Below are 27945 nucleotides of genomic sequence, written 5' to 3' on the forward strand. Positions count from 1 at the left end.
AAAGAAACAAACAGAAAACTAAATAAGACCCCTAAAGTACTCCAAAAACAAATTACTTTCACGGTACTCAGCACCATATTCAGGATTAATTCATTGCTCCTTGATATGAAATGGTCACATTTTTACTAGATCATTTCATTATAAAAAATGTTAACTTGTCAAAAAACTTTGTAAAGATTCACATGCAAAAAGAGTCTATTCCCTGCTTTTGCGCCATCTTGAAAGGATTTAAACATAAGAAACTACTCACAATGCATATTTCAGCTTGCAGTTATCAGGAGTGAGGGGTGTTTGTTGTGAACATTGTGACTTTGGTTTTCCTGGAGTATTATTTAAGGGAATGTTATTTGTTTTGGATTCCTTGGCAAACTGTTGTTTGGCTACAACTGGAAAAAATGCATCATCTCAGTTAGACTGGTAACTAATGACATGTTAGAATTTCTTGCGTATTGGAAAGACACTTTTTTTACAAGACAGAGAACAACAAAAAAGAGATCCAAAACTGCTTAGAAAATTCTGACAGACCTACCCTATGACCAGGAGAGGCTGGAAAGGCTAGGGCACTTCCAGCTTGTTAGAAAGGGAGCATCCTGATAATCCAGTGCAAGAAAAAAAGAGAGGCTGGAAAAGCTAGGGCACTTCCAGCTTGTTAGGGAGCATCCTGATAATCCAGTGCAAGAAAAAAATTAGGTGGAGTTCTGTGTGTCCTGGACTCCTAATGAGTCTGCTTATCTCTAGCTGAAGATAATCCCATCTTCTTCTGATTTAGCATGAGAGACTGGGTGATGGGAACATAATCTTCTACTTCTCAGTTCTCCTGTCCTAGAGTTCAAGTACCCCAGTGCTTCCAAGTTCTTTGACATTTTTCCAGCATATCACTCCCCTTCTTCAAGCTCCTTCCCCATTCACAAACTGTTCCCACACAGAGTTTTCTGTTTTTTCTCCAATAGACTACGACATTTCACCACCATCTACCCCAAAGTCCCCCTTTTTCTCACCTTATCCATTTCATATTGTGGCAACCTTTGAATAAAGCAGTTGGTAGCACAGTGTTTGGTGAGCTCTCCTAGGCTCTCTGTCTCCTACAGCAATTATAGCAGATGAACTAGGTTTTCAAATATTCACTCCCAGCTGTCTACAATGGGAGCTGTTAGATGTTGAAATATTTGAATAAACCTAGTCCAAATAGGATCCTATTGTAAAGAACAAAGGAAAATGGTGTGAATTTCCTCCTAAGAGACAAGAGATTGTGAATTTGGGTGTTCATACTCGTGAACATCTGGTAAAATGCTATTTGGTGATGAAAGCTTCCTTCACATGCTCAAGTCCTGACAATATCGCATGCTGTTTAGTCTAAACTTTTATTTCAGCAAGTGCTACAGTTTTGCTGTCAGTGACCTTGTACATCAGTCAGAGGGCATGCCACACACACTGTGATTTCCACTCTGAATGGGGAGGCTGAGGTTGAAAGTTGCAGGTTGGAAACTCTACCACCCCAATACTCAGTCTCCATCATTGCAGCTAAGCTTGTTATTGTGGAATAATTATTGTTATGTCGACAAACCAAGCACTGGGCTGGTGACCCCTGCCATAGCAAGGGTGCTGTTTTCATGAGACTCATTTCAACAGACGTTTACTAGTGACCTTGAACTGCAGCAAAGATACCCTGCTGTTCTTTTGTGATTTGGATGGCCTAAATGGCACAGGCAAGATGCTGAAATAGATTCCTTCCACAACAATCTCTAGAAATCCTTGACTGTTGGTTGTGTTCTGATGTAGCCCAAATGATGGGACCTAAACTGTTAGCAGAGCTGTGTTACCATTTTGCTTAATGCCCCTTTGCCTTATTTAATTTTCTACATGTGAAAGAGAAGAGGGTGGTTGGGGCAGGGGTGGAAATACTGTGCCATCCGTACTCTGGTGCTCTTGTTATAACTGTTACCTGGAACTCTGTGGAGAGTTTTCATTACAGACATAGGAACTTTAGCACAGAAGGACAGCATCTCTGTCTTTTTGCATTTGTGTTTCTGATGACTTGATGCAACAGGGGATTTTAGAACTGTGGCTCTCCCCAAGTTATCTGTATTACTCAATCCATGTTGGAACATTATCCAAACATGCAGGAATGGGATGCAAGTAACCAGTTCTTTCAGAGATGGGAAGGAGATTACTGCTGACTCCTCTGACTGCAACAGAAGCCTAAGACAAATGGTTATTTTTTATTTGAAAGGAAAAGTTGAAGGGTCAAAACATAATACCTGATCCAAGGTTTTGTAATAGCTACCTATGACAGGATTTGGAATAAAGACTTTGATCTGAATGCAAACTTAATGTAGGACAGTGCCTTCTAGTATTCCTCAGGTCCCCTCTTTTCTTAGAAAGCAGTTAATGAGGACATGTAGGGACAGATAGCATGGCTGAACAGGGGAGCCCATTGCTTAGGTTTTCAAAGCTTTGTGCTCAGAGGGAATAGGTATGCCAGGTACAACACTTTGTGACTTCTCTTGTGCATGCTTTCTGTTTTAAAACAATTTTCTGAAATGTGTTGCTAATGCACCTATTGATAAAGTTCTGCAGAAAATTTCCTGCAAGTCTGTGCTGATGTGAATGTGCTGAGAAAGGTGTTGAGTATCCACATTTTAAATGAAAGTAGGGCCTACTGCAGAGGCACTCAGTGACAGGGAAGCTGTTTTGCTGCTGAAGTGCTAAAATAGAGAACTTGTGCTTTCAAAGTATGAAACCAAGGATGTTTTGTTACTTCACGTGTCACAAATGAAAGATGCTGGAAGTGAGTTTTCACCGTCTCTACCCCTTTTATTCCAGACAAGACAAACATCCACAGTGGAGCTGGAGAAAGTAACAGGAGAAAGATTGTATAGTCTGTTATATGGCAGCTCTTAATATATATGCTTGTAACAAGTTTGAAAAAGTCTGCTTTCACCTTGAACACCTAGAAATTGAAAGATTGAGATGACATTTTTTTCTGGAGGTATTACAAGAAAGCAGCAGTGGAGTAGACTTATTCAGACTGGCAGGCTATTAAAACAGCAGTGCAAAACTTTTCAACTGATCTAAAGAAGTATTAAGAAAGGTGTAGTGTGGGGTGCATTCATTGATTTTTAGGGTTTTTTAAAGTATACATTAGCTCCTACCTAGGTCAGAGATTTAAGGTTGGGTTGGATCTATGACAGTGCTTTGCTTCTCTGGACTCTCCTTTTGCTGGCTTCTCCCACCTGCTTGTGGAGTGTTGTCTCTCACTTGCTTGGACAGTCTCACTGAAAAGGGAAGTGTATCCTAAGCAGAATTTTTTTTTAAATGTCAGATCTTGAAAATAAATTTGAAAATCACAAGTGCTGTGTAAATCCCTTGTAATTTAGTAGTGACTTTTAAGAGAGCTGAGGTTTAGCATTCAGTACTGATTAATACATGTTCTTAGCATATCTCAAAGACATTTCAAAGGCTGGAATTTCATAGATCTTCAATAACTGCATAGTTCTTGTCCAGCCAGTTGGACTTCTGAAGAATTAACTTATTTGGAGGTTGAAATGTTCTATCTGTATCCCTCCCTCTAGCTTATGCTTCCATGCACAAAGGTGGACAGGAACATATTGGCACTGCGTCTAAAAATAGGCTTTCTGGTTGTCCAAATTTTACTGAGCAGAAGATTAAGAACTGGAAGATATATAGGCATGTGCATATGTACCTGTGTAGAACACATTTAGTTGAAGGATGTTGGATGAAAGGAGCAGAGCAGTTGATGATCACTACTTTATCCAATAGAGTTCAAGCAGAGATCTCTGGTAGAGGTCATTGCTTGAGGTTTCTTTTCTTCTTGCTGTTAATATCACAGAATTGGATCTTGTTCACTCTTTACCTCCAAGATGTGTTGAAGTCTTCCTGAGACCATCATGTCTGAAATCAGACCAAGAGAGTCCTCGCTTGTCTGAAAATTTTTGTTACCCTTGGATTTCTATGCTCAGTGAGGTAGAAAGTCTGCTAGAGCTGCACAATGCCCACTTTTTCAGTCAGACTCTGAGGACGCTCACAGACTTACAGTGATTTCCAAGCAGTCTTCCCTCAAAATCAGAAAGCTGTGCCTTTCCACTCCTGAACCATTTTACTAAAATTAACAGCATCAAAAAGAACAGGGGAAAAGCCCAACCAACGAAATTGAAATCTTTCTTCCCTCTTTTGCGGAGTTTTCATGCCTTGATTGTAAATTAGAATTTTAGGACTTTAATGGGGAATGGAGCATTTGGCTGCCTCATTTCATCCTAAATCAGAAATAGCATAATAGAGTGGTTATTTTGCAAAGAAAAGAGCAGGAACTACTGCCCAGAAAACTGCCAGGTTCCTCCTGTCTTTGCAGCTGAGCCCTTGGGCCCCTTTCATCTCAGCCCCTGCTATAATTGTAACACCTGCTCTGGGCTTACAGGGAGAGCTGAGCCGATAAAGGTGGTGGTTTGCAGACCTGAGCGCACTGGAGCGCCTGAGCTTTTTGGAAGGCCCTGCTTTCCCTGGCCCAAATCCAATACACCACTTAGACATCTGCTTAACTTTAAGCATGTGAGTATCCCCTTTGAAGTCCTATGTATATTGTTTTGCTGGACTGAGGTCAATGAGCTCAGTACCTTGCAGGATTGAGCTCCTGAATGTCAGATTTGATTAAATGCTCCCCTTTTCTTCCCCCCTCCTCCTCTCCTACCATGAAAGCCTGACCAGAGCTAAAAAAACAGCCTCAGCAAAAATAAAAAAAAGAAAAGAAAATATAAAAGAAAAGGCAGGCAGCTGTTGGGAAGTGAGCCTGCCTCAGCTGTGGTAGCTTGCGTTTAAACTGTTGCAGATCTAACCAGAATAAAAGCAAAGCAAAAAAATCGATTGGAGGTCTGGTTAAAAATTAAACCATCTACACTTTCCTAAGGGAGCTGGAGAATCTCAGCTAGAAGTGACAGTGATCATGATCATGCTGCTTTTTTCTCCTTAAACTCTCGGTGCTCTTGCTTCACAGGTACGACTGTCTGTTTTACCTAAGTGCCCCCTGTTAATTGTCATCCTGTTTCTGGTTTTTTTTCTGTGTGGCTCCAAAAAGCGCTCTCCACAAGTGGAAAGGACCGTGCTCTCTCTCCCCCAGTCTGTTCCTTGTCAATTCGCATCAGTTTAAGGTCAGGAAAGCTAACGGGGAACAAGGCACTGCAGCATTTGAACTCAACCTTGCCTTCCCAAGGAACAAACTGACAATTAGTACAGGGATCAGCATCAAAAAAGAGCAACCCAGCGTGAAGCCTGTCTAATTAGTCATATGAACGGAGGGCTTCCCCTCCACTTCCTCAGGAACACATGCCTGTCAGATCTGATACAAAGAGACTTCTCTCCCTAACATAATACTGAAATTAGGTTGAGAACAGGTAGCCCTGCTTGTTTAAGCAACAGGAGGCTTAGCCGTGGGATCGATTTGCACGCCCATATCCCCAGTTTCAGCATACTTACAACCATGTGCTTTGCAAGTGATTGCAGGATGTTTCCTTCCTTGCAAAACACAGGGGGGGAAAGAAAGAGTTGATCATGTTGCTAATCTTCTCGATTTAATAACACTTCTTGTTTAGATGGAAAAATGAGCAAGGGGAAAAATTAGAGATGAAAGCTGAATGACAGTCTCCTAATCTCAGAGAATTGTGCTGGTTGAGAGACTCCATGTGTCTGACTTTTTTTTTTCTTTATGAACCAAGCATGCCTTGATCCCCTACAATATGAAAGACAAAATAAGTATAACTTAAAACTTTGATTACTGCTCATTTTGCTGTAGGATTTGGATAGTGGATAAAAGCTTGAAATTAAGATCCTGTTGCATTCAATCTCTGATGAAGGTAGTAACCAAAGCTCATGCAGACTAACAGCTTGTCTAGACAGAGACACAAAGAAAAGGAACAAGGAAAATTAACTAAAAGTGTATTTTCTATGATTAGTTGTTTAAATTCCCAAGTCAAACTCCTAACTCAGAGTCGAAAAGTCCTTCATCTTATTCTGTGATTCTGTTGAATTTACTTTGCAAATGAAGCAAATTAGATTAAATAAAACTGCTTTCACTGTGTCCTGAAACTTTTCTGATGTGGGCTGCATAATGTATGTGGCATGCTAGCAATTCTGAATTTTCATTTTGTTCTTGAACATAAGGTATATTTTATAGTGCTTTGGCTTATTTCTGAAAGGAAAAAGGAATAAGCTACTTGGACATATAGAACTTTTGCATCAAGGTAAAGAAAAATCTGTATAGGTGCACAGAATAAGGAAAGAAGACACACACCTCCATCACTGCCACAGTTTAGTCAGCATCTGCTGTGTTTTTATGATGGTGACGTGTTGCAACAAGTTCCTCAGCAGTGGTTTCCATATAGACCATAGCCTAGACTGAGCATGCTTCTCTCTCCCTTTCTTTCCTTTCTCCAAAGTGCTTTATGCCTCAGTTTCACTGATACATCTGTCCTTTCAGACAAACTCTCTGCTCCTTCTGTAGGGGCTGCCAAACAGCAATCAGAGAAGCTTTGCTCCCATAAGGTACATAAGGCTGCCTGCTTCTGGCAGGAGGCTGACAGCTGCACATCCAGGTTTGGATTCCTGGCATGGCAGGAGAACACCAGTACCAGTCCAGGCATCTGTATTCAGGTTGCTCCTTTGTTTATATACCAAAAAAGGAACACAGATGTTTTTTATTTCATATAATGCTGGGCTGAGTCTTGGGAGACATGCATACACTTCCTACCATGCCATTTACCTTCTGGTGCTTCAGGGGACAAAGCTGGAACAGTTTATGTTGTTCTTCCTGTCCTATCTATCATGATCATACACTTATTTGTGGAGAACTTCAGCTGCCCCACTGAAAAGTGTGAAAGAAGAAGTCTTTTCATCATTAGTTATTGTTATTAATGCAGAAGCATGAGCAATCCTAGCTTGAGCTAAGTGTGAGCTCATGAGGAGGACCACTGTGCCCAAGCAGAAATGCCCAGGACCTGTCTCTGTAACTCAGTCCTTTGTTTCCCCACGTACCAGGATGTGCATGCGTGCGTGTCGATTCCTCTGATACGCTGATTCAGAAGCAATGCCACATGCCTGCCAGGGAAGCTGCATCTCCCCAGTACTGAAAGAGTGCTCTCTGCTTTGTTCATGCAGATGTTTCATGTATTAATTAACTGAAATCAGATATTGTTGCTTTTAGAAGCTTGTATTTGAATAGACACTTGGTGGCACACTTTCTCTGAACAGTGCTGTGGGAATACTCAGCTCTTTTTCTAGAGACCCTTTTTGTTATCTTTCCTTGTCCTTGGCATGGTGTGTTCATACAGGCTGCCAGGCTTGTCCTCTGACTTTTGCAGCTTACCTGGAGAGGATAAGCAGGTGCTTTTACAAAACAAACAAACAAACCATTTCCCCACAGATCCCTTTCCAGTTCCCCAGAAAGAGAAGAATATTGACAAACAGAGTTTTCTGCAAGTCTTGATGACTTCCGGTGCGGTTCCAGTTCAGCTGAGTTTCACTGTAGTCTGTGAGTGGTAGAAACACAAAGACCTGCTCTCATGGATTTCCTGGGCATTCCTTCTTGCTCCTGCATTGCTGATTTCTAGAGGGTACAGTACTCTTCAGTATGTATATATAATCAACAAAACACCAGCTTTTGCTTTAGCTAGTCTTAGTGACACTTATTTCTATTACACTCACACATAAGGAAGAATCTCACTGTATTAAAAAAAGAAAAAGTATTTGTACAAGTAGTAAGAAGATAAGTGGTTTTTTTATCTTTCTTCGTAAAAATATTCATGGCTCATAAATAGTATTTACCCCACTGCCCATCTCATATGGATACTTGCCTAATACTACTGCTCAGTCATAAAGCTGACTTTTGCTTCCAGCAGGGTTCAGTGGTGTGAGCTAGCTAACACAGGTGTCATCTCTCTGTGAATATGCGTTACTGGATCACTAAAAGAAGAATTCTGTGTACATTGCCCTGAAATTTTACAGTTTTACATGGTGCATTGCTGTCTTCCTGTGCTTGGTGAAACATTGGTTGAAATGTGGAAAAAGTATAGGCAGTACTCAATGTCTCTTGAACTCTGATCATCTCTCTGATCATCTTTCCTTCGGGCTGCTTCTAGCAGCTGATACTTCAGGGATGCAATGGACTGCACAGTGCTGAGCGTGGGAGCCACTAATGAACCAGTAGTAAAGGACTCTGGCAAAATCCATTGCCATTAGAGCACAAATGTAGAGAAATGGCTATAGTGTAAAGTGTTTCATATATTTACCCATGGACAAGAACTGAAGGGGAAGGGAAAGAACAGAGGGACAGTAGAATGTTACATATCAAAGATGTCTGTCATATGATGAAAGGGTAACTAGTTCCCTGGTGTTTTATCTGCAGTTCCTCCAGCCCTGCAAATAGTATTTTAATTAACAGGATAGCTGTCCAAAGCAGTCTTTGCTTATCTGCTCACTCTCCTTACTCCGTGTATTACAGCATTCACTGCTCTGCAAAGCTCTGAGGACTTCTGTGAGGAGGAAAAGAAACAGCAGATTTGGTTCCCAAATGCTCTAAAGCTCCATCTTAAACCAGAGAGTGAGTAAAGGCTTCCCATCACTCACATGGGAAGGTTTCAGATGATATAATAGTGTCTTTTTCATCCTGTACAGCTCTGGTTCAGGTCTGTTAGCCATTTCAGCAGTGTCCCTCTGAGGGAGCGTTAGCAATTCTGTTGCTGCTGACTCACAAAAGGCTCCACTTCCTTGACACATCACAGTGACTGCAAAGAAAGCCCTTCTCCATGTGAGCCATGCAGCAGCCCAGCCTGGTTCTTGTTATGTTCCTCTCCATACCACTATACTTCTGCATAGATGCAATACCCACCCAACCGGGGTCACGTCTGCTGCTAACAATCTGCCGACATATTAGATAATTTATATGGGTTTCTTCACTGCTGCCAAGGGCAAAATATTCCCACATATACTGCGTTTTGTTATCTTTTTTTTTTTTTAAACCAGATGCGGGTCAAGCTGCAAAAGCAGGGAAAGTTCCTGAAGTATTGTGTGTTTAACACTGCCTGGTCTGCTCCCCAGAAATGTAGGATATGAAACAATGGGGAAAAAACACAGGATTTTCCTCCTTGGCATGTCTGATGGGTCTTTCACTTCTTTGTTTCTTCCTGTACTCACCTGATGTGGATGCTGCACAATTTACTGTCGCTCTCTTTTAATTGAGGAAGGTCTAATCTAACTCCCTGCAGGATCTAATTCACCTGCAGGATCTTCACCTTCAAGATTGAACACACAGACAGTTTGCAAGACTTCTTAATGTCTCTCACAGAGTTTTTGACCCCAAAGCACTGTCTTTGTTTACGTAACAAAAAACAGATATGGGTCATTGTGATATTACCATGAGGGAGCTATGTTTGTTTCCTATTTCTCAAAACTGTTCTCCTTAAGGAAACAAGACTGAAACAATTATGCCTACTCCACCCCTTCTCCAACAAAACTTTTGAACTACCTGGGTTATTTCAATTCAATTTGGAAACAAGAACAGGATGTCAACAAATTTAAATGTGTACTTGTTTTGTGACTATAGACAGACTAACATATGAGGCCAGAATTCTCTTCATACTTCCATTCATGGAAGAATAAAGGCATGGCTTGATTCTCTTATTAGAAAATTATTGACATAGCAAACATTATCACAAGACATAAATTCATGGGTGACCGGCCTTCACAGGTTCTACTGCTTTCTGCCACTAATCAAAATATTTCTTTATGCCCCCTCCAATACATGCAATGGAGAAACTGTACCTAAATCTGCTGCTCCAGTACATCACAGAGGAATAGCCTGGTTCCCAGCAAATGGAGCAAAGAGTAGATGTACCAGAAATCTTGCTCCTTGAGCCTCAGCGAGTGGTCTGGTTTCCCAACACATGGAGTTTTGTGAGCCCTGACGTGTTCTTCCTTGCTTTGATTACACAGGTTTCATTTGTTATAAGCTCCTGTTAGTAAAAGCAAACCAACCAAAAAAAACAAAACCAATCAAGGAAAAAAAAAAAAACTGGTAAATTCGAATGACACCGGAGAAGGCAAAATTAAGTTTCGTTTTAGCTTTAGTTGTTTAGCTTTAGTTTAGTTTAGTTTAGCTTTATTGTTTTGTGTGTGCTACTATCTCATATCTAACAGTTTATACCTTTTCCAGTCCCTAGCATGTGGATGACTAAATGAGCTTGTTAGGAGCTTCACTGTAAGCTATTAAAAAGGACCTCACCTAGACATGTCTTAAGCTATTTGGTATCAGTGGGGCACATGAATATCAAATCTGCTGAACAGATAGTAAATCTGTTTTCTGTCTTTCGTCTTAAGAAGGGAACCCAGCTTTTATAAAATCTGGGTTCCATATGCAGAGCCAGCTATGAAGTCTTTCCTTTCACAGGAAAAGCCTGCACCAGTGTCCTCAAAGTCTCATCAGCTCTGTTATGCCTCTCATGTCCCTTCCTTCCCCCCCAGGAGATTCAAAGTACCAGTGCTTTGGTCAGGCATGCCTTTTCTTTACTAGAGACAGATGGTGACAAGTAGGTTTCACATCCCCTCTACCTGTTAATAAAGAATCACATTGAAGGACCAAGATGAAGAGCCTAGCAAGGAACTGCAGCTTCTGGTGTCAGTTGTATGAGTTAACAAAGCTGATGTGGACAGGTAATAAACAGCCTATTAATATAATTTACTCCTAGTTTGGCTGCAAAAGTTTGTTACATCCTTCCCCCCTGATTTATGGCTTTGAGGGGAGGTTATTTTAAGATATCAAGAACTAATATGGTTAACTGATGAAATTACCTCGTCTTTGCTAGATGGTGCATGGCATGTTTCCAGTGGATAGCTGGGCCAAGTTCACCAGCAACTGTGTGTTAGCAAAAATCCATCTAAATAGTGGCCTAAGAATGTAAAACAGTGACACACCACAGGAGGAACACTGCAGAAAGATCTCTGCTTATTAACTCCTCTGGGTCTGGGGCTCAATGTGATGATGTTTCAGCTTTATGTCAACATTTATGTGCTCTGAAGAAGAACTGGCATTTCACAGCAGAAACTACTTTTCTTTAAAATAAAAATAATAAAAAATAAAGTAAAATGAGAACCAAAGTGAGTTACAGATGTCAAGGACTGTAGGCTGCCAGTGATGACATGAGATAGCATTCAGATGACTTAGGCAGTGCGTGAATAAACTGAAAATTCTTTTGTTGAAAAAAAAGACAGGAAAAAGAAAATATGGTTTTCACTTCCTCTCTTTCTCTAATGCACAACCTTCCTTCTCTACCTCTGTAGCTCTTGCATCCCTCCCTTACGTGTTTCAGAGGCACTCAAAAGTTGGTTCTTTTGGGTTCTCAATTTTCTGTGGAAGCCCTCTCATTTCCATGACAGCTGGCTCTCTGGATTTCAACATGGTGCATCTTGAAGAATGCACATTTGTGTTAACAGAACAAAACCAGGATAACTGACATGAGATCTCTGACATTTGAAATCTCACTCTGTGCTAGGTGGCTGCATCTCCAGTTCCACCATCGCTACAATCTACACCACCATTGGTGGGACAAGTGCATGCTCCTCCTTCCACCATCACCACCATGGAAAGCACAACAGACAAAAAATTTTAAGGCAAAAGAGCAATAAATAATAAGGTTAAAATGTTATTCAAAACTGTATATACTTAATTTTTAGAGGAGAAGACCAGCAAAGTGGTGGTGACCATTGTGTTGTGCTTATGACTGGTCTGCACCCATTCAGTTCTCCAGTGCTCAGGTCACACATAAGAGAAGGATCAGTCACTGTAGATTAGCAGATGTCATCCATTTTAGTGACAGCAGAACTAGTAATACTCCTTTTTCTGCAGCAGTCAGTAGTTTCTCTAAAGACATTTCCAAATTCAATTGCTGATGGGTTAATTCCTCTTCTCTTATATCATTCTGCAGACTGGACAGCTGCCTCAGCTGGTGTCTGAATCCTCAACAAAGAAGAGGTCAGCAAAACTATTTTTCAACATTTAGCAGAAATCTACTGAAACTGTCAATTTTAGAAAGCTGATGGCAAGTTGTTTGACAGATGCCAAGTGGTAAGAGCCCAAATATACTATTGGGAATGTTTATTTGTGGGCATAATCTCCCCTGTCAAGCTGAAGAAAAGGAAACCATGCAGGTTTCAGATATTAAGTGACAGATTTCATGCAGTCTTTCTTTTGCTGGAAACATGAGTGCATGTTAAACATAGAAGTGCACTTCCCAATCCCTAGGAACACATCAGTGCAAAAGGCACGCAACCCTTTGAAATTGAACTAAGAAAGTAAAAAGGTTCGTGTATTGGTTGTTTTGCTAAAAAAAAATATATTTTAAAACCTCTCTGAAAACTGACCTAATTAAATATGATTGTGTCATTAGCTGTTGGTGGGTAGAAAGGTCAGGTTTAAAAATAGACTTTATTTTCTTTGTGAAAGCTCAGAGTCTACAAATCAAGGTTCCTTCCCAAGTGCCCTGTTTTATAGGCAGTGCTGACACCATCTCTCTAGGTGGTGCTTTTAATCAGCAGATTCTGATGCCTGTTCTGCAGCAGGTTGGTACCACTCCACTTGGGTTTGGGCAAGGCAAAGCAGGAACACAGAGAGTTGCAGTTCTGGGCTAGAGTCTAAGACTAGTTAAATCCGACCTTGTGCTCTAATTACCACATGGTACTGATCAAGATTAATTGTGGCATTGCCAAGGAAGGGTGGAGGCATCACCTGAGGTACAAAGCTGTCATTACAGCTGTCAAAGTTTAGCTGTGCTTAAGCCACTCTTTCTTCTTAGCATTTCCATCCCTGGAACTTAGCACTACATTTTTTCTCTCTCACTCTTAAACCTTTGGTCTCAGGTATTTTTTAGTACCAAATATCCAATATGTCTATACATCTGTTTACTTTGCCAGAATTAACCTTGGGTTTCCCTTTTTGACATAAAACACCTGTTATAAAGCACTCACTAAATTATGTCCCAACTTTCCCCCTCTTATCCCTCCTATAGCCTTACTGTACATCATTCTCTTTCTTTTATGGTGCCAGCCTCAGTTTTACTATCTGCTTAGTAAACCCGCATAATTTATTCTAGTAGGATAAAGGGAATTTTCTCTTCAATTCTCATTTATTCTAGGCCTTGTTAGGGATCCATGCTAATCACAGTTAATAGTTTTAGTATTTTGTACACTCTATAAAGGCAAATATCACTTTCCACATGATCACTTACATCCAAGTGTTTCAAACCTGAGGGACGAGGTTTGTCTTGGCACTGACACCCAAAGCATTCCTGGTGTTAGAAAGAAAAAAACATTAAAATTCTTGCACCGTACTTTGGTTGCTGTCTTTGAAGTTGAAAGTTGCAGGGTTTTGTATTCCATACTTGCTCAAGAGTTTCTGCAATAGAAAGAGGGATATGAACTCAGATACATGAAAAGGGGTGATGCCATAGGCTTTTAAAGAGAACCCACTCATTTCAGCTTGTGCAAGACCTATGGTCTTGATGAAATCCTTAATTAAAAAGTGATGATGTAAAATATATTCCTCAACTTGAAATATACAATTTTAACCTGTTTAAGATAATAATTTCCATTATTGGAAAAATGTTTCAGTTAGTGAAATGTATTTTTTTATTTGAAAAAAAAAATTCCCTTTGAAATCCATGTACAGATGGAATTAAAGCCTATGACTTCATTTCGTGGCTGCTTTTCATCATAAAAATATCTCTTACAGAGAAAAAGACGAAATGTTTAACCTTAAATTTAAGAGACTACCATGGAGGCAAAATACGTTGCCCCTAGTCCTCAGCAGTGGTTATGGGGAAACACAAGGAGGCTAATTTAGTATAACACAGGGCTACCTTGGCTACTAATCACCAACTATGTTGTGGCAGGATTTGGGTATACTGGGTAACTACGGATAGAGATGAAAGGCCAAATCCTGGTCCAAAATCCTTGCAGGATCCTAGCAGGCAGAATCAGGGCCGTGGTGAATGGAGGAGGAGTGAGCTCTCTTTTTCCACTGATGGCCACCTTGCACAAGAGGAATCTCTCCTGCCCAGCAGTCACTGGTGGGGTTCCCTAGGGCCCAGCATGTTTAACATCTCGTTGATGATCTGGACAAGGGGTAGAGTGCACCCTCAGTAAGTTCAAAGTTGGGCAGGAGAGTTGATCTGCTGAAGGGTAGGAAGGTTCTGCAGAGGGATCTAAACAGACTGGATCAATGGGCTGAAGCTCAATAATGCAGGGTGCTGGGTCCTGTGCTTGGTTCACAGCAAACAGCCATGCAGCACTGCAAACCTGGGGAGGAGTGGCTGGAAAGCTGCCCAGCAGAAAAGGAACTGGGGGTGCTGGTCAACAGCCAGCTGAACATGAGCCAGCAGAGTGCCCAGTTATCTTGGCTTGTATAAAAAAGGTGTGACCATCAGGACCAGAGAAGTGATTTTCCTTCTGTACTTACCACTGGTGAGGCCATACCTTGAGTATTGTGTCCAGTTCTGGGCCCCTCACTACCAGAAAAACATTGGGGTGCTGGAGCATATCCAGAGAAGGGCAACAAAGCTGGTGCAGATTCTACAGAGAGTAAATCATATTAGACAAGTGGAGGCTCAGAGGTGACTTTATTACACTCTCCAGCTGCCTGACAGGAGGTTGTAGCAAGGTGCCTCTTCTCCCAGGCAGCCAGTGACAGGACAAGAGGACATAGCATCCTAGCATGAACTGAAGATGTTCAGTTTGGGCATCAGGAGGAATTTTTTTCATGGAAGAGGCCGTCAAGCACTGGAATGGAATGCAAGATAGTGGAGTCACTATCCCTGAAAGTGTTTAAGAAATGACTGGAATTGGGACATAGTGCTATGGTTTAGGTGGCAAGGTGGTGATCAGTCAAAGGCTGGACTTGATGATTTTGGAGGTCTTTTCCTACCTAAATTATTCTATATTTTTTAAAAGATCCCCATTTATGTCCCTAATGCTGGGACAAAAGAGGACACTGCAAATGTTGCTCAGTCCTGGTGTAACCAAAGATCATCTAACTAAAAGCCCAGGAAACCTGATTTTTCTTCTACAGAAAAAAATAAGATGCATGATAGATAACAAATGCTGTCTTTTTTGTTGAAAAGGAGCTGTTCTCACACTTTTAAAATCCCCCTTGTTTTTATCTCTGAGATATCCAATATACATGACATACCCATTTATGAACTATATCTATGATTGTATTTCTTCAACACAAGCAGCAAAGTATTATCCGATTAGTTAGGTTTCATTTGTGTTTCATAGTAACAGCAGTAACAATTCTGTCAAATTTTGTTAACCTTTCCTGTATCTCAAAAAACCCAGCCCAACCTGGTACCCTGCAAGAAAGCTTGAGGTTAACACATGACTTACTCTTGTCTAGTTATATTTTAAACTGCCAGATTTGAGCACTACAAGACCATAAAGATTCTTCATTAGCAAAAACTACACACTCACTTAATATAAACTGTTATAATCTCATGTCTGTCATAAGGCAATATTAGTTTCTATGTCACCCAGAAACCTAATTGATTTGTATTTTCAATACTGCACTCATTATTGGTGAAGATTTTAAGATCAACCATGAATACTGTACTATGGTCAACAATAAGTTCTAAAACCAGCCAAAAATTCCTGGTAAGGCTGAACTGAAATATTGGTTCAAGCTCTTCTCTGATCCATGCTAAATGAACTGTTAACTTTAAAGGGGCCATAATTTCACCTCTGATCACCTGAAAGCTGATGGCAACCTACTTGGCTTGTAGCCACTTTTCATGGTGAAAATTCCAGGTTGATTGGTTTCCTCACTTTGATATAACTAATGGAAGCAAGCTGGCTTCTCCTGCAAACCCGTGCAGGCAGGGCAGGAAGTGCTTACCTCGTGGGGTTGTCTTCATGCTGCTGAAACGAAAACCCTCTCGGTGTCAGCCTTCCAGCAAAGTGTATGCTGGGAGTTACACAAACTTGTGAACTGTTTTCCCCCAGTGTTATTTACGACCACGTTATTTCAAATAAGCTTAGTTTTGCTCTGCAAGCTTAGCTGTTGCCAGATAAATCAGTGGTATGTTATGGGTACTGAAATATGTTATTCAAGCCCTAATCCCGAATGCTTTCGAAACTGCAGGCTTAAAAAAAAAAAAAATCCTTTTTATGCCAGAACACCCCCAGTCCTGTTCCCCATACTGTTAAAATAAGCAAAAGCAATGCCTTTCACCATGCCACAGTGTGGGAATTCTTCTCCCTCCATCCTTACCATGTGGATACAAGCCAGAAATATCTGGTGTTTGTGGTGCCTGGTGGGTCCAGCAGCAGGATCCTCTCTTCACCCGCTGGGTTTCTGTGATCATGGCTGTGAGACTTCAGGCAGCAGAAGGCTGCTGGAGCAGCTCTTCAGTGACAGCAGTGCTGCTCCCAGACCGTATCACACACTCTGTTACAAGCTCTGCATCAGCTGGGAGAGTTGTAAACCACAGCACTTCTTCTCACTTTCCAAGCTCACTGGGCCAGAAATGCAACCTCCTTTTTCTATGTTCACCTTACTCATCCTTGCTTTCTATCTTTTAATTTGCTTTTTCTTTTCCTTTATTCTTTTATAACTACCATTTTTCTTTACACCTACCAGGAGAGGTGGACAAAAATTAGAGACACATCACTGAGCAAAAACGGAAAAAGCACCACTACTGAAGTTTTTGGGAAGCAGCTGATAGCCTGCTTTTAATGCTTTCTACCACTGGCCTTCAAAGCAAAACTAATTTTCTTTACTTATTGTCTTAGGGCGTATTCTACTGCTGTATGTTCACAGAGGGAAAATATGCAGAGATCAGCAGTTTCAAAGGCAGTCTCTAATTTTAGGTCCTTAGCTTTGGATATTTTGAGACAGAACTTTGGACACAAGAAAAAAATTGCAAGGAACTATAAATCTAGATTAAGTAAGTAACACCCAAGACATCTCGAACTGGAGACCCCAAACCAGACTCTTCTATTTAAAAAAAAAAAAAAAGAAAAGAAAAATTTTAACATTTACCAGAGAGTTTTTTTCTTAGTTGTTGAGGTTTCCATTCTTCCCAGCACTTCCCACTATTCCTATTTTCATACTGCCATTACAGACAACTCTGAAACTCTCCTACCAATCCAAGGGCTGCAAAAGTCAAGAGAAAAATTTACCCTTCCTCATAAATGTACAAATGGTCATCTTTGGGGCTGTGTAAAGTCTGATGATTTTTTTTAACCAAAAAATGCTCCTTGAGACTTTTTTTACATAGCTGAAATTGTTCTAAATACTTGTAAATTGCCAATTTATTGTTTATTAGTATTCCCTAAATGGGCAATTTCCAAAACACAGCAAATAAATTAGCCATTTAAATCTTGCTTGCTTAATAAAGCTCAAAAGTTATGACTTATTACTTTTTAATAAAAATTAAATATGAAATGAGGAAAAAGACAAAAAGGCCTGAAAGAAAATGGAAAAAAAAAAGAGATTTACTTAAAATATCTTTCACAGATACAAGAAACAAAGCAGAAATAAATATTGTTTCAGGAGCTTGAGGAACATTTTCCAAGCTGTTCAACTGCACAATCAAGACACATGCCAGCCAGAAATTTACTTTAGCCCACAAACAATGTGAGTGACAGCTTTCCTGAAGAACTGCAAGCCCAAAATTTTGGGTGGACCACTGTACCTGATCAAAGGGGAGTGAACCATCATGTCCTTGCAGCCTGCCAGGACCTGCATCTTGACTTCCATCATCAAGGTGAAAATCAAGAAGAAGCTCTGTCCTATCTCAAGGACAGACAAATAGACAGACATACATACGCCTGTCAGGATATCTCAACTCCAGTGAGACTTCAAAAGTCAGGAACTAGAAGAGATTTTTCCAATGCTCTGGCAAACAGCTTCCATATCATTGGCATGAATTTTTGCCTTTAAAATGAGCATTGAAATAAGTCTTGTTTTTCACTAAAGTTTTGGTCCAAAGCAGTGGTTTCGGCTTACAGTAAATCTTGTGCTGTGGCAGACCATGGGTTTCTTGTATTGTTTCATGGAAGGCAACTAAGAAAAGCACCACTGGGCAAGTTTAAGTGTATGGTACTGCAGATGTATGTATGTGTATAGAAAAGTGTACACACAAGCACATTTTGTTCATCTTGAATAACATTCCCGTCTGCTAAGTAAACAAGTCACATTTTATGATTTATAAAATTTTGAAGTGTTCTGAAATGCTTTGTGGGTAAAGAAATTAATAATAGTTTTTGTGTAAAGAAACCAGACAAACAGATTCTGTTCCAAGCCATTGAAATGTAGTTCTCTCCAATGAAGAAGTTGGAGAGACAATTCTGTGTTCTCTGTTGTCTTTTTTAAGACCTGTGAAGAAGCTTTCCTAAACTTATCTTTCCTCTCTGACACACCAGCCTTTCTGCTTAATTCTGCCAGTTAATTAATATTTCCTCTAACTCTGCAAAACAGGTGGAAGAGCTCCTAAGGACTTTGATTTGGAATTGAGCATAAAATGGTTGTATAAAAATAGAGTGTTAAAGATGCAGCTTTTCAACTCATTTCTGACTATTGATTTAAGCCCCAAAATCCAAAGCTGGTGCTCGGTCCCTTCCAGCCTGGTGTGCATTGCATAGGTCCTGGCAGTTCTGGCTGTTTGGGGGGATGGCTCATTTTGCCTTAGTTTTCAATTAACCGATGTTGGGAGAGATGAGCAAGACAAACTTTTGTGTTAATTATTTATATGTGTATACCTTAAAAAAAACCACAAAGGCTCATGATTTTTGGTACGTGTGACATGAAAGGAAGGAAAGGTTGATGAATAGATGAATAGAGTCAGGAAGGCCCTGCTGCCTCTGCCTAGCCCATCCCGCCATGGAGAGCCCAGCCTTGCCCTCCACCGCCCTCGGGTCCAGGACAGACTCTGCAGGGGCAGGATGTGGTGCTGGCCGGCCGGCGTGGAGCATCGTCTTCCCGAGGCTGCAAGAGCCTGCTTTGGTACGTGTGACATGAAAGGAGGGAGAGGTTGATGAATAGAGTCAGGAAGGCCCTGCTGCCTCTGCCTAGCCCATCCCGCCATGGAGAGCCCAGCCTTGCCCTCCACCGCCCTCGGGTCCAGGACAGACTCTGCAGGGGCAGGATGTGGCGCTGGCCGGTCGGCGTGGAGCATCGCCTTCCCGAGGGTGCAAGAGCCTGTCCCCGCCGCGGGGAGGGAGGCTCACAGTCCCCACGCCCCCCGAGACAGGCACGGCACCGGCGGCTGCGAGCCCGCTCACCCCATGACAAAGATTTTGCAATATTGGCATTAAATCACACACGAAGTCGTGTATTGCTTCGTGGTGCTTCAAACTATAGCTGCAGAGCGTTAGGAGTTCAAGCCCTTAGTGAAAATTTCGTCAGTTTTCAGCAACAGTTTTAAACCGAAAAAAATAATCTGTGGAGTACCCAAACTCGGATTTTTTTTTTAGTGAAAATGTCATAACTGTCATTAAATGTAAACTTTAGGTTTATACGGAAAATAGTGTATTTGCTGCACGTGAAGGGACATTAAAATCTAAATGTGTCCAGCTGATGCGGCAATATGTGAGAACTAGATGATCCTCCAATCTCTACCATACCCAAACCACGCTATACACGCACAGCATGGCACGCTGGAATAGGTGTCTCTGGATGCGCTTATCCTGGCGCCTTTGCAGCGGCTCTGCGTGCGCTCGTCAGCTTGTACCACAAACAGATTTGCCACTGGGCTCTGGGTCGGGAAGGATGTGTTTAACAATGATCCTCCTGGCTGCGAAGCCTCCTGCGTGTGCATCTGTCCGTGCGTCCGTGTGTCTGCGCTGAGCTGCGCCCGGCTGTTCGCGCTCTCCGCGGACAAAGACGTCTCCCATCCAGGAGCGCGGCAGCCCGCAAAGTGTGAATAATTTTCAGCGAGGAGTTACACTAAATGGGAAAGCTTTTAGCACATTATCCACTGGCAATTGGACTATAATCTAATTGTCAGCCCTCGGGTCTTAATAGAGCCTTTCTCTTTCTACCATTGGATTTGCATCTGGGAGATGCCTAATAGGTTTAAAATGCCTCGCATTTTGCTCCAATAAGCCACCTTCTCGCTGTAGGTGACATTGAGATGTTTTTGTGGTGAAATTGGATCTCGGGAACCTGGGCTTCTGTCTTGCTGGCGCGGCTCTTTCCGTGAAGGGGAGAGCGCAGGGGAGCGATGTCCCCGCCGCAGCAAGAGCGCCGGGAGCGGGGGCTGCTCCGATACCGGGGAGCGCAAAGAGAGGGGGAATCCGGTGGACAGAGCAATAGAATTACGTGCAGCGGAGGACAGGGTTGATAATCTCGTTGCAGGGGAGAGTAGCCAGAGCCGGGTAGCGCTGTAGCCATGGCTTTGTAAAGTAGCGGTGCTCTCTCGCAAGGCAGGAGCGTGCGAGCCGGAGACCCTGCCCGAGCGAATAAACACCATTCTTTATGATGGAGAAACCGTTTTTATCTACAAGGGCGAAAAATAAGAAAGAGCAAAAGATTTTAACTCTTCCCTCCCGAGGCAGGAGTAAACTCAATCCCAAAGCAGCGCTGTAGGTTACCTTGGAGAGGGGCTGCGGGCTGGAGGGTCAGACACACGCCCCGGGCAGCACCGGGCCAGCAGCGGTCAGCGTGGGACGGCGGCAGGGAGGGTCTCGGCAGCAGCATCCCGCACCCGTAGGCTCCTAATTAAAGGGAAACGTGGTCCTTGCCCTCCGCACAGGCTACGGATCCGGAGGGGAGGAGGAGGGATGGAGGCAAATGCCGAGGGACAGCCGTGAGAAGAGCGGGTGTCAGCTCGGCTCGGTGCCGGGCCCGTTTTCGGGGCGCAGCCCCGCGGGTGCCGCAGCACAGGTTTGTCTTTGCGGCGTGGGGGCTTTTGCGGGGAAAAAAAGAAAAAAAACCCACCAAACCAGAAAACCCCCCCCAAAAAAGAAAAAAAAAAAACAAAACGAAAGAAAAATAAAATAAAAGGGCAACGGCCCCCCATCACTGCGCGAAAGAGATGCTTATAACCTGAGCGTGGCTGTCCGCCCGGTGTGCGCCCCTCTCCGCACTCCCCGTCACCCGCGGGCCTGCGCGGCCGCGCGGAGACGCGCAGCGCCGGAGCTCTTGTCACGCAGGCGAGGGAGCACCTGAAACCATCCCTCTGGACCATAGGTTGCTCGGCGGGTTTCTGCGGGTTTTCTGTCCCTCGTTTGTCGTTCCCGTCGTGATTTTGTGTAGGTGAGGAAAGGGCTGGGAAGAAGCGGTGCTCACGGTTTTCACGGGATCGAGCTTTCTCCTTGGTTCGCCAGGGATCAGAGAAAGGTTTTGGAAGTGGGCTGCAAGCTCCCTATTTGAAAGCTGACGGCGAAACTGAGACCCAATCCTGATTAAAGCTGGGAACCGAACGAGCGAGTTGAGGTGTGCAGCGATTGCTGCACGCTGTTTTTTGCCGGTGCACGAGAGACTAAGGAGCTTTTTAGGCAAAGGAAAATGGGGAAAAAAGTATTTTGAAAGAATAATGAAGCCTAATGAAATGTCTCTGCCACAGCAGGCTGACAGCAGCGACAAACACATGGATTTGCTAGATTAAAAACAAACTGCAGTGTAGATTGCGTGTTCTTCATATACGGGTAAACAATAACGAAGGATTTAATTGAAACGGGTTCAAACGAGGCAACCGCCCTGCTGGGGAGCAGCAGGGTTGGTGACTGCTCTCGGGAGGGGGTCGCTACAGCGGTGACAGCCGCTCTGTGCCTGGGCGCGGCGGGGACTGGCAGCTCCGGTTCGCATCCCCTGGGAAGAGCGCGCGGACGTTTCTAAATCATCCACTTGGTTGGGAAAGCAGAGAGGCATCAAGAGCTTTGGGGCAGTGGTGTGTTCCCCTGCCACCCCCTGGTCTCTGGAAGCCGGCCCGTCGCCGGAGAGGGCCGTGGGCAGGGACGGCAAAGCAGCCCAGGGAAGCCGGGCTCTCACCCTTTCCGCCCTTGGGCTGCCCGATCCCTGTGTCTCCCCAGCTCGGCCCCGGCGGGGGAGGGAGCCGTAGCGAGGATTAGGCGGCCGGAGCTGAGACCCATTCCCTGCCCACGGGGAAGGAGGGGGTGCTCTGGGCGTCTAGACAGGGCTCATTTCCTTATCGGAGGCGGAGCGAGGGAAAAAAAACCCTAAAAAAAATACAGATTCTCGTCGGATAGAGCGAAAAATTGCATGCCTTAACCAAGCAAAAGAAAAGCCATCCCGTGTGGACGGACCCATTTAAAATAAAATAAAAACGAAGCTCCTGGTTTCTTTCCATCCCGTTTTTCTTTACCTCCAAGGTACGAGCAGAGATCTGCAAGCCCCCAAAGCCGGTTCCTCTCCCCGGGGGATACCTCCCGCCCGGAGGTGACCGGCAGCCCCGTCCCGGCTCCACGGCCCTGTTGCCTCTCGCCCGCCGCTCCGCTCCCCTCCGCGCCCGGGCGCGCCGTGCCCCGCTCACCGCGCAGCGCTGCCCCGCCGCGGCCCAGCCCTCCTCCCCGGGCCGGGGCAGGGACCGCTCGCCCCGCGGGACTGGAGAGCAGCAATCGGTCCGGAGCTCCTCAGCTGCCGGGACTGAGCCGTGTTTCTCAGACGGACGCACAGAAATAGCCAGACACCCACGGCCCCTCTCCCCTCTTCCCCGACGGACCGGGGGCAGCCCCTGCTAGGGACAGGTATGTTACAACCTCACTGCTGGGGGACCGAAAGAAGCAAAGGGAAAAGAGAGGTTGTTTTGGGAGTTTTGGTTGTTTGGGGTTTTTTTCGGTTTAGTTTTGGTGTGAGTTTTTGATTTTTTTTTGGTAGGATCTGCACTGCTACTTCGACAGGTTTTATTATCCTTACTTGCGCGTCGCGTACAGGGGGTAGGAAACCGAAGGAGACTTAGGCATCCCTGTCACCACCAGAGGAAAGGTGAAGAGGATAACTTCCCCGGCTGTTTGTACCCTTCTTTGTCTTTCATTCAGGCAGGCCGGACCTTGCTTTTCAAGTAGGGTCAAAGGAGCGCAGGGCCGGGAGCTCGGGATCCCCGTCCCGCCGCCCCTCGCACGCCCGGAGGGGTCCCAGGAGCGGGACTGTCCCGCAGGGAAACCGGACCCGTATTTGCCGGGATGTCCCTCGGGATAAAGCGATAAAGTGTTGAGGGGACTTTTTGTTTGTTTGTTTTTTAAAGATTGGTGTCGGCAGAACCTCTCGTCTCTGTTTCCCGGCGTCAAGCAAAAGGCGATGCTTCGTGAGCCGACCCTCCCGGCTCGCCGGCCGAGGGGCTGGCTGGGCTCTCCGCTTTCGCCCTCTCCTCCCGCTAATGCCTGAGGCGACACCGGGCCCCCAGACCGCTGTGGGCCACGCCGAAATCCTCTGCCAGACGCTTTAGGCACTTCTCAATACGCCCGTCCCGTTTGCGATAGATATTCTATCTGTTAGCAAATTCAGGTAACAAAAGGGCAAACTGCAGGTGGTTCTCACTGATCTCAAAGCGATAAAGCACTGGTTCGTCTTCCCCACTCCACTGGCCGGGTAGGGGGATCCAAATAATTCTTTCTCCATAATAATCTAGTGTAGTAGGAACGGGATTGACACCGGGTACGTATGGCTCTTGGCACGACCCTGCATAACAAGAGTCCTTGGATTGTGTTCTAGGTTTAAAAGGTGGAACTTCATTGATAAAGTTGCACGTCCTCTTGTGAGTCGTTATAGAGAGTAAATATCTTCAGTGATATTTTCATTTAAATGAATTTAATTAAACGCACCGCTTTTCTTTATTTCATTTATTCATGAGAGTGTGTTTACATTGTATGTGTGAAAGAGCACTGGTGAGAAACTTACTTAAATCACTGCCTTGGAATAAGCTACTCGTTGGTACCATCAGCCCGTCCCGACTTTCTCTGTCTTATGCTCCTGATCAATATCATCTATTTCGGCGCAGCCGATGAAACGGTTTTGAAGAAAACCGTGCGATCAGCGGCCCACGCACTGGTCTGGCTGAGAAGGGAATGCTGCAAGGGTCTCACCTGGAGTCGGTGGGGGCGAGTACATCTCACCGGGATGACAATATTTGGGATCCGGTGCAGCAAAACCAAGAATACGATCAGCCTTAAGGAACATTCTGTGCCAGCAGAAAGCACACAACGACGAAAACGGCTGCTTTGAAAGCTGCGGTCTTTTAATATTTGAATGTAAAAGAGAAAATTGACACTCACACACACGCACCAGAAAAATTCACAATTACATTTCGTCCTTTCAAGCGCCTCTCCGCCGTTTCTTGCCTCGGCAAAGCGAATAGCCTAGGGACCTTCTCGGGAGCATCCCTGGCCGCGCGGCCTGCCCCCTCCTTGCCGCCCCCGGGGCTCGGAGGAGCGGATGGCGCTCCCCGAACCGCAGCCGGGGCCCCGGCGGGGAGCGGCGATGGGGTGCCCGAAAGGGGAGCGGGAGCGGCTGCGGGGAGCTGTCCCGAGGGCCGGCCGCCCCCTCCCCACTCCGCGGGCGGGCAGAGCCCTCCCCTCCTCTCCCTCCCCTCCCCTCCCTCCGTCCCTCCTCCTCCTGCAGCTCCTGCTGCTGCCCGCCTCCGCCCCCTCCCCCGCGGCCGGGCCGGGCCGGGCCGGGGCCCTTGACGTGTCCCGGCGCCGATTGGCCGCCGGCCGATAGGATCTCCGCGGCCCCGCGTTAAGGCGGGGGAGCGCGCGGCGCCGGGAGCAGAGCGCTCCCGGTATCCCGGCTCCGCCACCCCCGGCCGGTGCTTCCCCCCGCCCCGTCCGGGCAGCGCCGCACCGAGCCGCGTCCCCGCTCCGTGGCCATGGAGTACACGCCGCCCCCCAAGCCGCAGCTCTCCTCCCGGGCCAACGCCTTCTCCATCGCCGCCCTCATGTCGAGCGGCAGCTCCAAGGACAAGGAGTCCCCCGAGAGCACCATCAAGCCTCTGGGTGAGTGGGGACGGGGGTGTCCGTGGGGTCCGTCCGTCTGTCCTGTCCGCCCTGGCTCACCCTTCCCAGCGCTCCATCAGCCGGGCAGCGGCGCGTTCCCCCTGCCCGAAGGTTTCCCCTGCAGAGGGGAAAGCTGCACCACCTAAGCTTGAAGGTTGAGCGCCTTATTACCCGCTGTCGTTTTTAGGCGAGGCTGTTTATAGCATGAAGAGTTTCCTAAATTCCTCTAGTTTCAGTTATGCCTCTCATTCATCCAGCTTCGCCATTTGCAGGATAATCCCACACTCTACGGTAGTTCAATTTCTCTTTGCCGACATGAAATGGATCTCTTAAGTAGATATTGCAAATCCGCGCTGGTTCTAAAGCCAAATTAGAGACTCTCCGCTGCCGTGCCTAGGCTTACAAGCGGTAGTAAAACTTGTGCGTATAACTGTAGAACTGAAAATCCCTTCACTGCACAGCTCCTCGATGTAGGCTCATATAAGCTGTTTTGCTCTACGCAGACCGGGAGGAGTTTTTTGTAAGCATTTGCGATTTTCGGGTTAGCGATTTCGCTCTCTTCGGTTGCCTCGATTCAGAATCCTGAAAGCTTTTAAAAAACATGAACATCTTCCCCTCCTCCCCCTCTCCAAGTTTCTGCGGTTTGTCATCCTTGTATGTATCTAGGAGTGCGTGTATCTAGGAGTTCGCAGAAAACGACAAAATATGTGTTAAGCTTTCAGGGCGCCAATGAACAGGATTACACTCAATCTTAAAAGAATTTAGAAAAGGCAGCTCCTCAGTGTCTGCTGCACCTAATCAACTGTCTCAAAAGATTTCACATAGTCTAGGGATTCACTGTGAAATTCAGTTTTAAGTCTGGACGGGAAGACTAAGTAATGTAGGCCGGGAACGTTGTAGTATTCCCGGTCGGCGTATTTACATGGGTTTCTGTTAAAACTTAGTGTTGGTGGGGTTGGTTTGGATTTTTTGTTTTGTTTTGTTTGGGTTTTTTTCCTGAAAATGCTTATTTAATTTAACTTTTAAAATTTTTTTAACCCGTTCCCTCATGTCGTTCAACTAAAAGTCAAAGGGAAACGACTGCCTGTGACTCTGTTTTATTAACTGGAGCTTTAGGCAAAACCTTTCCCTGGAGGGGCAGGGCGCGTTCGTGCCCCTCCCGTTCTCTGGCGCCGGGCGGCGGATCTGTCGCCGCATCCCGGTGCCGCATCGCGGGGCCGGGCAGAGCCCCCGCAGCCCGGCTCCCTCCCGGCCTCGCCTCCGGCGGAAGCTCCCAGCGGAGCTGCTGAAGCGCCCGAAGCCTCCCGGGGCCTGCGGGGGTGGGCGGCAGGCAGGAGCCAGGCGCGGCGGGCGGCAGCAGCTACTGCACCCGCGTAGGATGCGCGGCCGCACGCAGCTCCCTCGGAGCCTGTTTCTCCAAAGGAGCGGGTTCAGTGTCAGCAAACCGGCTGGGAGAAGGGCAGACCCAGCTTTCCGGGAGGGTGAGCCCGTGCCCGCTGTTTAATTAGTATTTGGGGTTCGCTTCCCCGCCGAGGAAGCGCGGAGCCTGCGCGGCCGCGCTCGGGCTCCGTCTGCGCTGCGCTCTCTGCCAGAGGCGCAATCCAGGAGCAGCGTCCCGCGCTCCCCCAGCGTGACCCTGGCCCTCAGCAGCCCCTCGGCGCCCAACGCTCCCGTTTTAATGAGAATTAGTGACCTTTCCGAGGAACCCCTCGGTTAGCGCAGGGCTGGCTCTGCCCCGCCGTGCCCCGCGGAGCGGATCACAGCCGGTCACAGCGCTGCTCCCGGGGCGCCGCTGCCGGCTCTTCCCGGAGCTCATCTCCGAAAATCAACACCGCCGCCCTCAAATGATGAGCGGACGCCTAAAGAATCGGCCCGGTGTGCGGAGCCAACTGAACGATAAATGCCATATATATATATAAATATATGTGTGTGTGTGTATATATATGTATGTATTTACATAGCTTGTCTCGGTGGTCGCATTGTCCTGGCTGAATCCTCTCTCTCTTTTTCTCTTTCTTTTTCTGTGTCTCCCTCTGTTTTTCCTGAAACCCTGCAGAACAATTCGTTGAGAAATCCTCCTGCGCCCAGCCTTTGAGTGATTTATCCAGCCTGGACCCTCACGGGGATTTTAGCAGTAGCCCTTCTTCCCTGTGCACCGAGCCCCTCATCCCCACCACCCCCATCATCCCCAGCGAGGAGATGGCCAAAATCTCCTGCAGCCTGGAGACCAAAGAGCTCTGGGACAAGTTTCACGAACTGGGTACCGAGATGATCATCACCAAATCCGGGAGGTAAGGCTGGGCAGCCCCTTGGTTTCCCTCTGGACATCTTTCCAAAAGCGGCTTTGGACAGGGAAAAAAAGGGCAAAGTTACCGAAACCCCTCGGGTTGTTTTTTTTTTTTTTTTTTTGTATCGGGAGAGCAGCACGGCTGGGTTAAGGGGAGGGGAGGAGGGTGATCCCCGTGTTCCCGCAGCCCTCGGCTCCCGCTGGGGCAGCGGGAGAAGCGGCCGGGGCCGGCGGCGAGCTGCGGGCGCTGCGGCGGGGCTGAAATCCACCGGGGCGTCCTGGCGGCAGGGAAGAAGAGCTGTGTTCCGAATAATCAGGTTTGTGACTGAAATCTTGCGGTGATTTTGAGGCGCTGGGTTGGTACAGACCGAGGGGAAATCGGCGTCGTGGGGAAGTGATTCCGTCAGAGCTTAGTTTGGTTTGTTCTTTTCTCTCCGTTGCAAAAATGCGCAAAAGAATTTCGGGCTTTCTTCTTACCTCAAACTATGCCGTTTCTTCAGTAAAGCTTGTGGGGTTTGGGTCAGTCAATCGCAGTCCGGAGGAGCCAAATGTCTTTTCGGGTTTCTTAATCTCCGAAGTTACTTTTCATTAATGTAGCTACCTGAAGATTTTTTTCCCCCTAACTGGTGAGCTCTATCGGTATATGGTTTAAATTA

The 27945-nt window shown here is 45.6% G+C and overlaps 1 protein-coding gene across 2 annotated transcripts in view; it reads left to right on the plus strand.

Annotated features, from left to right (window-relative positions):
- The first annotated feature begins 24708 nt into the window (after positions 1-24708).
- TBX20 (T-box transcription factor 20) overlaps positions 24709-27945 on the plus strand; it is a 39780-nt gene continuing 36543 nt past the window's right edge. For both annotated transcript variants that reach the window (XM_039715228.1, XM_039715229.1), the window contains exons 1-2: positions 24709-25002; positions 27059-27293. In XM_039715228.1, coding sequence (XP_039571162.1) covers positions 24876-25002; positions 27059-27293 — 362 coding nt within the window. In that variant the 5' untranslated portion in view covers positions 24709-24875. The remainder of the gene's footprint in view (positions 25003-27058; positions 27294-27945) is intronic.

Source organism: Passer montanus, unplaced genomic scaffold (genome assembly GCF_014805655.1).
Source record: "Passer montanus isolate IOZ18808 unplaced genomic scaffold, ASM1480565v1 scaffold32, whole genome shotgun sequence".
Taxonomy (NCBI): Eukaryota; Metazoa; Chordata; class Aves; order Passeriformes; family Passeridae; genus Passer; species Passer montanus.